We start from the raw sequence: 13,191 nt of genomic DNA on the forward strand, positions 1-13,191 counted from the left end.
TAAACTCCTTTAACACCAGAGACTGTGTTTTATCAAATGCTTTTGGTGTATTTACCCAGCCCCTGCTCTGGTGCTGGGTACCCTGTAGGTACTATACATGTCCGTGGGTAAGAATAATTCTATAGGGTCGTGGTAAGCAAATTACCATTATATATCACTGTTTACAACGTTCTATTCTTTCAAGATCATTTAAAAATGTTATTTGGAAGAGCTGTGGCAGAGGGTATAAATTCTATTTAAAGAGGTAGGTATTTACTCTTATCCTTAAAAGGTAATTTTAAGCAATCTAAAACAAATTAAGTTTTCCACCAGTTTCGGGCTTCCAGGGGAGTAAGAAAGGGCGGTTGCCAGGGAAATCTTCTCCTGATTGGGAAGCGACAGTCATGCCTAGGGATCTGCACATTGCATAATTGTAATTTTCCTATTCTTGCTCTTTTTTTTTTTTTTTCTGTTTTTGCTATGAGAAGAGCAAGCTAAAAAGGCTAAAGGGACATTTAAGCCAAGTCGCATTTGTCAAGGTGAAAGCTGTGTGGAGCAGAAAAGCAGTTCTCCCAGCTGCAAAGAAGATGCAAAGAAATCGAGTGAGTAGGGAATCTGAGAGCCCACTAAAAGTGCTTAGAAGGCCAACACATTACAGCCATTTCTCTAAAAAGCTGTAGGCAGGAACCAAAAGTCCAGGGCGGAGCCTTCCTACAAATGCTAAGACACTGTTGGGACGCTTCAAGGCTCCCAAAGCCACCCTTAAAGGTGTGTCTGTCCTGCAAGTTTTCTAATCACCCCCGCACCCCCATCCCGAACTGTTCATGTTTGTTTAAACAGCAGCTGCAAACAGTACTTGGTAAGGCAACCCCAGACCAGGAAATGACAACACTCTTTCACTTCAGCATTAAGTATTTATTATTTTGAACCCTCTTTTAGCAGTGCTAGAAAATTAGTGACACGAGAACTTTTGTGCTTACTTGAATGGTTACATTTTATTTTAAAAACCACTACTGTTGAGTGGGAGTATGCACCCCATTCTTTTCTTCTTTTTCTTAGTTTATTGGTTCATTCACTTAATCATCACAGATTCATCAGAGGCAAGGTGATATTATTAAAAGTTTTGGTGTCAGACAAATACACATTCCTACCAATTATTATGACCTTGGGCAAGTCCTTTCATCTTTTTTTTTTTTTTTTTTTTTTTGACACAGAGTCTCACTCTGTCTGCCAGCTGGAGAGTGGTGGCACCATCATAGCTCACTGCAGTCTCAAACTCTTGGGCTCAAGCAATCTTCTTGTCTCAGCCTCTCAAGTAGCTAGGACTACAGGCACATACCACCACCACACCAGCTACACTTAAAAAATTCTTTTGTAGAGGTGGGATCTTGCTATGTTGCCCAGGCCAGTCTCAAACTCCTGGAATCAAGTGATCCTCCTGCCTTGGCCTCCCAAAGTGCTAGGATTACAGGTGCAAGCCATTGCACCTGGCCATTTTACCTTTTTGAATCTCAATTTTGAAGCAGTAGGATGGAAATAGTAATGCCTATTTCATACAACTGCTGCAAAGATTAAAATAAAGTAACATAGGCACTGCCCCTAGCTCATTGAGATTATTCCATAATTGTCAGATATTTCATGAATGTCAGATGCCCAACTCTCCTTTCATAATGTAGGTTTTTCTCCTCCTATTTACCATTCCTTTTCAAGCACAGGAAAGGCCAAACAGGTTGACCCCTAAGTCACTGCCAAGCACCCTTATTTACCTGGTTGTTGTCATTGAAACACCTTGTGCTTGGGAAGGAATCAACAGCTGCTGAGGGGTAGCTGTGCAAATAGAAACTTATCCCTGATGCCCACCATTCAACTGTGACTTTTCCTTGCTCTAATGTCTTTGTTTGCACCAAATCAACCAAATGCTAAGTTCCTTATTCCCAGTTCTTTGGTTCCTGATGAAATGGAACTTTGCTTTATGCACTCACAGCCTTGGGCTCATCACTTTTCCTCCCAAATCTCTGCAACCCAGAATAGCTCATGGAATCGCACTGGCCTGCCCTTGTATATTTTCAGGACATATGCTCCATTTCAGCTGTCCCGGCTTTCTAAGTGTCTTCATTCCTTTTGTGGCTCTCAGATTTCCCAAAATCTCACGCATTCTCATTACTCCACACCTCACCATGCAACTTCCCATCCTGAGATAATCTGCTCTCAAAGAGTCATATGCACATGGCTTCATCTCTCAACCATCGTCTCTCAGACCATCACTGGCACAGACTATATCTATTTAGTTACATTTTGATAACTGCAGCTCAGCCAAAGCGGGGCACTCAAGCTAGATGCGCTTGGGGAGAGACTTTTAAAACTAAGCGTTCCTACATCTGATAGAGTAGTTCTTGTAACTTTTCTTTCAAGGGATTGTAACTCATTATTTGTTTATCAATTTTTTCCTTCAGACAGACCTTAAAGCACTATGACATTATTTTCTTATCTGAAATATGTGCTTTGTAGTTTATCAAAAAATAATTGTTACCCAAAAGACATGTCATATGTCATATATGAATATGCTAGAATATGCTAGAAGGGGACGGGGGAGATTCCTGAACTGTCAGTGGCAGACCTCAACTTGGGCACAGTGTCACCCTACACTAGTTACTAATGTCTCCGGACCTCAGTTTCTCTATATGACAAACTGAGGTTATAATATTTACTCCTCATATCCTTCATGATGGTTGTAAGGATCATGAGACATTATGTGAAGTTATGATTTTTTTCCAAAAGCATGTCATGATAAATGTAATTGCTATTATTAATTTGGTCATTACTAAATATGAACATTAAGTTCGACAATTACTATCCCAGAATAAATCCATTTCTTGTTTTTCTTTTCATACATATTTTAAGAGTTTTTAATTTATTCTAAGAGCCATAGTTTCCACGTTTTAGCATTTTGGATATTGGGATAAATCACATATTCTATGGAGTGTCAGAATTTATTGGTGATGTTTATTTCTTTCTTAGCAACACGAAAAATGTTGGGACAATTGCATTAGTGTCTTAGATTCAGTAAAATGTGCAGTGACATGATCTCAGCTCACCACAACCTCCAACTCACGGGTTCAAGCAATTCTCCCGCCTCAGCTTCCTGAGTAGCTGGGATTACAGGTGCCCACCACAATGCCCAGCTATTTTTTTGTATTTTTAATAGAGGGGGTTTTATATGTTGGCCAGGCTGAACTTGAACTCCTTGCCTCATGATCTGCCCGTCTCGGACTCCCAAAGCGTTGGGATTACAGGCGTGAGCCACCACATCCGGCCATGTGTTCCTCTTTCAACTGAGTTCAGGAAAACCTAAAGTGAGGGGAAATGTCAGCACCAAAAGCTAGTCCACTTCCAAAGCTCCCGGCAGAGACACAAATACCTGTTTGTGCCCGTGGGCCAACTTAGGAGAACCGTTTTCTTACCATGAAAGAAATTTTTACAATTTTGCAAATTATTTTTTATATAGTCCATTTGCACTTATATTCTTATACTAGAATATATAGTGGATAGAAATATGGCAGCCACTGCTTTTAATCCACTGCTTTTAATAATAAATGCCACTACTTTTAATGCCCAAGATTTTTATCATTGACCATATTCTTTAAAAGTAGCCATGAAGAAAGCCAGGTGTGGTGGCAGGTGCCTGTAGTCCCAGCTATTCAGGAGGCTGGGGGGAGAGGATCACTTGAGCCCAGGAGTTTGAGGAGCAGCCTGGGCAACAGAGCAAGACCTCATCTCTACAAAAATTAAAAAGAACCAATTGGAAGTGGAGAGAGACTATTTTTGCTCCTAACTTGCCAAAGAAAATTGAAGGTAGGCATCAGAGTCTTGGAAAGCCAAAGTCATTCATCATCGGGGGTGTCTGTGTGCTCAGTAACATGGCAGAGTACAGTGTACAGTGAAGAACTCCCATCAAACAGAACTTTATGAAACACTTCCTATGTGCTTATGGACATTACCTCATTTCATCCACACATAATTCTATGGGATAGGAAACTGAGGCACAGATAAGTTAATTAACTCACCCAAGGATGTACCTAGTAATTTACCCAGCAAAAATTTAAACCTGGAATTCAAGTCCGGGCAGTTTAATTGCAGAGCCCACCCTCTAATCCTTTGGCAATACAGCTTCCCGTGATTTCAGTAAGCTTATGGAGTAGTTGGAGAGATGAAACAAAGACAAAGAGCCATGTCCATAAAACAGCACTTCGTGATTATTTAAGTACTCAGTATAATCATGTGGACCGAGGGTTGGGATACTTTCTCTATGAGCCATATTGTCTCCATCGCTACCATAAAGCTCTGCCCTTGTAGCTCAAAGTCAGCCATAGATAACACAGAATGAATGGGCATGCCATGTACCGATAAAACTTTATTTACAAAAATAGATGATGAAACAGATTTAGTCTGCAAGCTATATTCTGCTGACCCCTTATATAGATGGTACATGCTATAAATTTCATAAAGGAAAAGATTAATTTAGGCTGAAGTAGTTGGAGGGAGTTTTGGGAGAGCAGATTCAACTTTAAGGAAGACTTGAGATAGCTTGAGATGAGCTATGTGACCTGACCCCCTTTGCTTCTCTTGCTCAGTGCTCTCTGACCAGGCTGGCATTTTCATTCCTAGGGCTGCAATTACTACAATCTTCTTCTTACTCTAGATACTTTGCACCGGCTGATCCTTCTGCCTGGAAGCTCTTCCCCTAGATCCTTCCAAGGCTGGCTCTTCTGGTCATCAAATCTCTCAGATGTTACTTCTTCAGGGGGCTTCACTGAAGGAGAAGTTGAAGCAGCCCCCCTCCCGCTACCCTGGCACACCCCCTTATCTTATTTCCTTATAGCATTTATGCTTTCTGAAATTATCTTGTTCATTTATCAAGTGCTTGTCTATTCGCTGTCTCTTCTAGCTCTCCTTCTAGAATATAAATTACATGGAATGAGACCAACGTTTGTATTATTCACTGGTGTGTATTCCCAGCACCCAAACCATCGCTGGCAAGTAAACAATGAAAAAATACCTGCAGAAGTAAAGAAACAAGGGAGTGAGACAGGAAGAGAGACAGAAAATATGAGCATGCCTCATTAGGTGGTGTTTTATTGTCTCCTGTTCTGTGACTGAATAGACTACAACCTTCATTAGAATGGCCCATCCTTCAGTGCCCGTGACATCATTTCAATTCAGAAAGCATTCTCATCCTGGCTGGGCACGGTGACTCACCCCTGTAATCCCAGCACGTTGGGAGGCGAAGGCAGGCAGATCATGACGTCAGGAGTTTGAGACCAGCCTGGCCAACATGGCGAAACCCCGACTCTACTAAAAATACTAAAATTAGCCAGGCATGGTGGTGGGCACCTATAATCCCAGCTACTAGGGAGGCTGAGGCAAGAGAATCTCTTGAACCCAGAAGGCAGAGGTTACAGTGAGCTGAGATCGTGCCACTGCACTCCAGTCTGGGTGACAGAGCGAGACGCCATCTCAAGAAAAAAAGATATTGAAATAATTATTTCAGTACGTTCAAGACCAGCCTGGCTAACATGGCAAAACCCTGTCTCAACTAACTATACAAAAATTAGCTGGACGTGGTGGCACAGGCCTATAATTTTAGCTACTGAAGAAGCTGAGGCAGCATAATCGCTTGAACCGGGAGGTGGAGGTTGTGGCGAGCTAAGATCACGCCACTGTACTCCAGCTCAGGCAACAGAGCAAGACAGTATCTCAGAAAAAAAAAAAAAAAAAAAATCCCTATCTTGTAATTAGAGGGTGTTAGCCCTTGATCATGGCCATTTCTTAGTCCAGGGCAGCTCTTCCGGTTTTCTGAATGATAACATGTGGTTTCAGTGATAGATGGGCTATCACTGAAACAGCGAATGCACACTAATCCTCATTTTGTTTTAACAAAAATTAAGATTTCTGTTGGAGTGCTAATGCTTAAACATAATAATTAAAGAGCAATTAATCCTCTTTTCTCATCCATAACTACTGTAAAATCTAACCTGTATTATTTTGTTTTTATTATTGTTTGTTTATGTTTGTTGAGTCCAACCCCCTCCTAAACTGGTGCACACACGCAGGGCATCCCACCAGCCTAAAATCAATGAGGTCCTGCACTGTTTGTCTCTGCTCCCACTTTCCTTCCACCAAGACTTCCAATTCCTGAAAGTGCCACCACAGTAATAATGCAGGCTTTTCTGAGACAGCTGCAAGGTTATCTTTTTCTTTGGATTTTCCTAAATCTTTTCTCTCTGTGCAGCTGAAATGGAAAGACACAGCAACCTCTGCCCAGCTCACAATAGCAGCTGCAGCCATGTAATTCCCCCTTTCTTTCCAATCAAAAGGGATTAACATTTCACTCTTTGGACCTGGTATGCTTACCACTCTATATGCTTTTTTCTAAAACTATCCACCTAAGTAACATCTCCCTTTTGCTTTAGTGTTTAAGAAACAAAAAATAAAAACTGACTCGATTATACCCATGGTAATGGCCCTTGCAGTTCAGCAACTGTGTGTTTCTTCTCCAAGGTCTCGATTTTCTGTCTTTACACTTTCCCTAGAACTGATTACTGTATTATTTTATGTGTAATCTTGTTGTATGCTACCTTTAGGTATATAAATAATGTATTACTATTCAAATTCCACTCCAATGGAAGTCGCTTCCACACAACTTCTTAGCTGCCATCATTTGAAAAGTATGATTAATTGAAAGATCTACAGGTTAAATACTTCTCAGCTGATTCCCTAAACAACAATTACAGACTGTTTCTAGTAGTAGTTTCCACACAGACTGGAGTGCAGTGGCACGTTCTCAGCTCACTGCGACCTCTGCCTCCCGGGTTCAAGAGATTCTCCTGCCTCAGCCTCCCTAGTAGCTGGGACTATAGGTGCCCGCCACCATGCCTGGCTAATTTTAGTATTTTTAGTAGAGTCGGGGTTTCACCATGTTGGCCAGGCTGGTCTCAACTTTTAAAACAAATATCTGAACAAAATTTGCCTTGTTTTGTTGCATAAGCCATATGAGCTAATCAGTTTGTCATGAGTCTCTGATATACTCCAGAGAGCAATGCTTATGAACTTCACACCAGTGTTGAGAAATAGCAAGTGTGGGGTGCATCATCTATGACCCTCAGCTGTACCAAGTGAATTTTTAAAATGCAATTGCTAAGCCTGTAATGAGGCTCTGAATGTGATCCTATCTCTGCAGTGAGTCACCTGCCAATGCAAGGAAAACAAGACTGTTCTCAGCATTTACAATTTCCTGAGAAATCTTTGTTGCTGTGGTGATTTTGATGCTTTTACCTAAAAAAGTAAAAACATGACATTGTTACTAGCATAAGTAATAAATGGCAAGTGTATCAAATGTGATGAGCACAAAGGTGTCCGGGACTATAATTGCTCAGTTCTGCAGGTGCCACAAAGCACAGCCTAGAAAGACAAGGAGCATCAAACAGTGGTCAACATGTGGCCCTAAGAACTGCCTCATTGGAACTCAGCCCCTTCTTAGCTGTAACTCTGGGTGAGTTACATAACTTTAGTGTCCTCCTTTGTAAAATGGGAATAATAGTAATACACCCCTCCACTGTGTGGATCAAATGAGCTGATATTTATAAAGTGCTTAGAACAGTGCCTGCGCACAGGAGCACAATATAAGAATTGATTAAATGAAATGAACATGCTGCAGGGTGATGCTTCATCTTGGTTAGGACTTTTCAGAATTAGAACCTACAAACCACTTTTTTAAAGTCCACGAATAGTAGCACTTCTTCAATCTGAAGTTCTTAGATCTAAACTTTCAAGTTATACAGGTAAATTCACAATTAAAAAGGAAAGAATGATCCTCTTTTAGTATAACATCTATTCTCACTTCCTTAGAACCTATGATATTTAGAAATCTCTGTCTGATATGTGTGTGCGCTATTGTGGACAATTTTCTTAACACTTTAGATTTCATCGTGATATATTATGAATCATAAAATTTTGATTAATGTAATTTTATCTTAGGAGTTAAACACTTCCAACTGTAGTGCTGCTGTTTTAGCTGTGTGTCCTTTGGCAAGTTACTTACCTTCTCTGAGCTCCTGCTTCTCACCTGAGAAAAACAGAAAAATATGCACAGGTTGTCGTATTGATGAAGTGAGATCTTGTAGGCAAATGTTTTTTAGCAGAGTTAATGTTAATAATGAAGTACCATGTTATTTTAATGTATAAGCAGTAAATTGTTAATATCAAAGTATTAAAAGCCTTTTTATTTTCTCATTGCAAACCTGGCCAATTCCAGGGAGCCTTTCCTGGATCCTCCTTTCCCGGATCCTCCTTTCCCATCACCATTACTGCTAACTCTCGTTTCTCTTCTCGTCTCTGTTATAAATATGTTGAGGGCAAGAACAAGCCTCCCCCTTTTTTGGTCTCTTTTACTTAAGCCTTGTGCAGTGAGTGCTCTGTGCACTGTAGGATGTTTGCTATGTTACTTCTTAATGGATAAAAAGAGTGGCTACTATGCATCTTTTTTCACATCATGAAAAATGAAGAAGGAATGAGATCTAGGTTGAGTTCATGTTGAAGTGGAAAATCTAAGAGGAACTTAAGAGAAAGCCACGAAGACGGCTTCTAAAACATAGTGCAATGTTCTGCTGAACTCGGAGAAAATGACTGTGGAAAGAAAAAAAAGAGCAGTGCACTAACAGCATTATTTTGTTGTGGTACCCACAGTTAGGGACTTAGAGTAGGATCCAGCGAAGCAAAAGGAAAGGAACAATTCAGACAAGTAGTAGCTATACCAGGTAAGTCACAGAATCAGAAGGCCAAAAGGGGAGAAACTTGCAAGAGGAGTTATTTGTATGTAAGTGTGTGCATGGGTGTGCAGAGGCCAACAAAAAATAAAAGCAAGAAAATGCCATTATCTTCCAGAAGGAGATCATTGAAAACCTTTAGAGAGTGCTTTAAGCAGATCTTTGGAAGCTGAATCCAAATTAAGAAAGATTCAGAAAGAATAAGTGATTGGGGAGTAAATGCAGCTGGTGGAGACCACTGGTTTAGGAAGAAGACAGACTGGATATGAGATGGTCAAGTCGAAAGGTTCAAGGAAGGCATAGATCAATCAGAAAACATTCCCGAATCTTAAATGGCAATTGAAAACAAATCACTGGAAAGCTTAAATAAAATTGCTCTCCTTTCCAATGGCATTCTTATGCCTGACTCAACTATTATCAGTGTGAGAAAACTGAGATGCACACATGATTCAAAGCCAATGGTTTTAATTTTTCCTAATACATGAGTCATGTTAAAGATTGAAAGACATGGATTTGTATGTATTCAAAATATTCTTGAGCCTATTACAATACAATATTGTTATTGAAAGGTTAATGTCTAAAGTTTCAGATAATTATATTACCAACATGCAGTACCATACCAAAAAAAAAAAAAAAAAACTTGGTCTTATTTATACGTTTTAAAATAAGTAAGAGGATAATTGGAATGTTTATAACACAAAGATACGACAAATGCTTGAGGTGATGGATACTCCATTTACCCTGATGTGATTATTACACATCATATGCTTGTATCAAAATAGCTCATGTACTCCATATATACTTACTGCGTACTCATAAAAATTAGAAATGTTAAATCTAAAAAAAAAAAGGGGGGGGAAAAGAAAAGAAAAAGGTAAGATTTTGTAAAATGTGATTTATCTGTTTTCTATCTGAATAGGTTCCTCAAGATGAATGGACAGGGTACACCCCTCGAGGTAAAGATGATGAAATTCCATGCCGAAGAATGCGGAGTGGTAGTTATATCAAGGCCATGGGGGATGAAGACAGTGGAGACTCAGACACGAGTCCCAAGCCTTCTCCAAAAGTTGCTGCACGGAGAGAAAGCTATCTCAAGGCTACTCAGCCATCCCTTACAGAACTCACCACACTCAAGTAAGTAGTCCTAACCCTGCACTTGTGATAGTCCAGGTGCTTGTATTATCACCGAGGCTCAGACGGTGTGTCTCCTACAGTAAGTGGGGCAGAAACATCCTACAGGTGGAGCAGTGCAATACATTGATTGTGACTTTAGATCTGATGTCTGTACCCCAGTGCCTTTGTAGAGAGGGGCAACAGATGTGCTCTGCATTGATCATGAGCTGAACCCCTCATCTCTAAGAAGCAGAAACAATCCAATCTTTTCAGAAGCCATTCTGGATTCTTTTAAATCCAGAATGGCTTCTGAAAAGAATTAAAATTTCTGGTCAATAAGAATATACATGTATCCCAATTCTTGAACATTTGCTCGGGCATGAAGTACATACAAGAACTTTTTCTTAAGACTCTTGAATTTTTCAGATAATTGAGTGACATAATAGAGGAGATTGTCTTGGAGAAGCTTATAGAATGTGGCCATGCTTGCAAATTGGATATGTGAAGGTTCTTGACATACATTTTTAAACTTGGGCACTCAATACGTATTACAATTTGAAGGCCTTAAAAATGTTTTGTTTGAAAATATAAATATAGTCATACAACATCTAATGATGGGGTTACATTCTGAGAAATGCATCATTAAGTTATTTCACTGTGCAAACATCATAGAGTATACTTACACAAAGCTAGATGGTCTAGCCTACTACACACTTAGGCTATATCGTGTGGCGTATTGCTCCGAAGTTGCACACCTATGCAGCAAATTACTGTACTGAAGGCTGTGGGCAACTCTCAGACAATGGTAAGTATTTGTTTATCTAAATATATCCAAACATAGAAAAATACAGTAAAAGTACAGTATTATAATCTTATGGGACCACCATATTATATGCATCATTAACTGAAATGTTGTTTTGCAGCATATGACTGTGGTCCTTAACTGTATTTGTGCTGTTTGTGAACAAAGAACAGCACTCCACAGGAAACCACTGAAATTGATTATTTTAAGCCAGACCTGATTTAATTCTAAATGCTGTTTATAGAGAGTACATTCTTTAGAGTCTTGAAATGTAGAAAATAGATAGAATTCCATTTGGACCTGAAAAATATATTACAGATAACTCATATTTTTAACTGCCATTGATTCCGTATTTTGATGAAATAACATTACTATTCGTGCATTTATATTATGTTACTAAATAAAATATTAAAAGACAAAATAAATAAAACAAAAAAATCAATGCAGTCGAGTTAAGGAAAACAAACCTATTTGTTAATCAAGAGCACTGAAAAACAGCTGACTCTTGTGCATGGGAATTTATTTAAATAGCAGAGTATGTTGTATTTTAAAGAACTGGACAGAGACAGCCTCTCATGAATTATTTGTCAAGCGTTTGTGTGGAACAATTCTGGATCGTTTTAATCAAAAATTAACACCAACGCATCAGTAAATTAAGCCAAGAAAAAAACCTCTTCTTTCTTTCTTTGGCTTTCAGTTGCCCTTCCTCTTTGTCTTTCTACTACATGTGTTAGTTTTCAAGAATCGTCAGAACGAACTACCACAAACTTGGTGGCTTGATTAGATCTACAAAGACTCTATTTCCAAATAAGGTCACATTCACCGATAGTAGGAGTTAGGACTTCAATATATCTATCTGGAGAACAGAATTGGACCCAAAACATTGCCACATGAGCTTAAAAAAAAAAAACATGGAAATAAAAAACAGAAACAAATCTTCATTGTATTTTGGCACACCTAGCAGATGCTCAGAAAATTAAATTAAAAGAACTGGATTTGTAATAAAGGCAGTGGACCAAGGTGACATGAAACGAGGGAGGCCAAGGACCCTTCTGAAAAAAATATCTTCTATGGACCTTAAAATATCTCTCCACTAGACACAATGCTAGGTAGTCATGGCTGTGGGGTTAACATCTTTCTGAAGATGCAAGAAAAGAATTGCAATGGGCAGGAAAGTCACTTAAACCAGCAACCTCCAGAGTCCTTTCCACCTCCTGAGTATCCTGTTAGGTTGTCATCAAGATGCATTGGTCACATTCGCTGAGTGATACTTTGGGTCTTGGGTGATAAGATAGAGGAACTGCTCTTGTCCACTGCGATATCCAGGTAAGAGGAGAACAGGAAGATGCAGAGCCATGAGGAAGATGAGAAGGGTGCTCTGAGGAGACTGAGGACAGGGGTGGTGGGTAGGGGCTGAAATCAACATCACAATCGTGCCCTGGGCTACTCTCATAGCTTCAGGATGTGGAGGATCACTCTGAAGTCATCGAAACTCTTTCTTTCTCATTTGCCTTCTTCACAATATGACCCTCCTCTAATGGCCTGGACCATATTTTTGTGACCACCATATATTTCTTTTGCTGCTCAGAAGTTTTCAGAGCAGAAAGAGACAAACATGCAGATGACAGCTAGGCTGATGGTAGAGGGCCAGCTCCTTCAGAGGGTGAAGATGTTGAACTGGTTATGAGTTAGTGACTGCTATTTCCTCCCTCCCCACTTACGGAAATTCAAAGTGGTGATAAGTGGACAGGAGAACACCTACTAAACTGAAAACATTTTACTTAGGATGGAGTTTCCCCAAACCATCTCTGTTGTCCCCTATTCTTTGGCAGGAAAGAGAACTTTTTTTTCCTATGTTTATGTAAGATGGATAATGTGCCGATATCATCACAAGGTTTGAAGGAAGCACATCTCATATATTACTGTGAAAACTCAATCATCATGATTATGATCCACAAAAGGATCACAAGAGAACCTTAGACAACCATCTAAACATATCTTCCTTCCCTGTGCTACCATCACATCCCCTAGAATCATTTCTCATAGTTCTACTTACCTCTATTCGTTTCACACTCACCTAGTTTATGAGTTCCCTTTGTCATTACAGTCTACACATTAAACCTCCGTCATCTTCAACTGCATGCAATTGTTAGTGACCTCTAGTTTAACCAGATTGGCCAGGCACGGTGACTTACACCTGTAATCCCAGCACTTTGGGAGGCCGAAGTGGGCAGATTGTTTGGGTCCAGGAATTTGAGACCAGCCTGGGCAACATGGCAAAACCTCGCCTCTACAAAAACTACAAAAATCAGCCAGGTGTAGTGGTGTGCACCTGCAGCCCCAGCTGCTCGGAAGGCTGAGGTGGGAGGATCACTTGAACCCAGGAAGTCGAGGCTGCAGTGAGCCTTGATTGAGCCACTGCACCCCAGCCTGGTCAACAGAGAGAGACCCTGTCTCAAAATTAATTAATTAATT

At 40.0% G+C, this 13,191-nt stretch overlaps 1 protein-coding gene and 1 non-coding gene across 7 annotated transcripts in view; one reads left to right on the forward strand and one right to left on the reverse strand.

Annotated features, from left to right (window-relative positions):
- The window catches only part of LOC116271505 (disks large-associated protein 1-like), a 658,479-nt gene extending 645,519 nt beyond the window's left edge, over window positions 1-12,960 (forward strand). For 5 of the 6 annotated variants that reach the window (XM_031658928.1, XM_031658929.1, XM_031658930.1 and 2 more), the window contains one exon: window positions 9,721-12,960. In XM_031658928.1, coding sequence (XP_031514788.1) covers window positions 9,721-9,939 — 219 coding nt within the window. In that variant the 3' untranslated portion in view covers window positions 9,940-12,960. The remainder of the gene's footprint in view (window positions 1-9,720) is intronic. The other variant, XR_004180128.1, reaches the window with a different exon arrangement.
- Window positions 12,577-12,680, reverse strand: LOC116271540. Its single transcript, XR_004180167.1, has one exon. It is a non-coding gene; the product is annotated as a small nucleolar RNA U13 (small nucleolar RNA).
- Window positions 12,961-13,191: the final 231 nt, after the last annotated feature.

This window comes from Papio anubis, chromosome 19, assembly GCF_008728515.1.
Source record: "Papio anubis isolate 15944 chromosome 19, Panubis1.0, whole genome shotgun sequence".
In the NCBI taxonomy this organism is placed as follows: domain Eukaryota; kingdom Metazoa; phylum Chordata; class Mammalia; order Primates; family Cercopithecidae; genus Papio; species Papio anubis.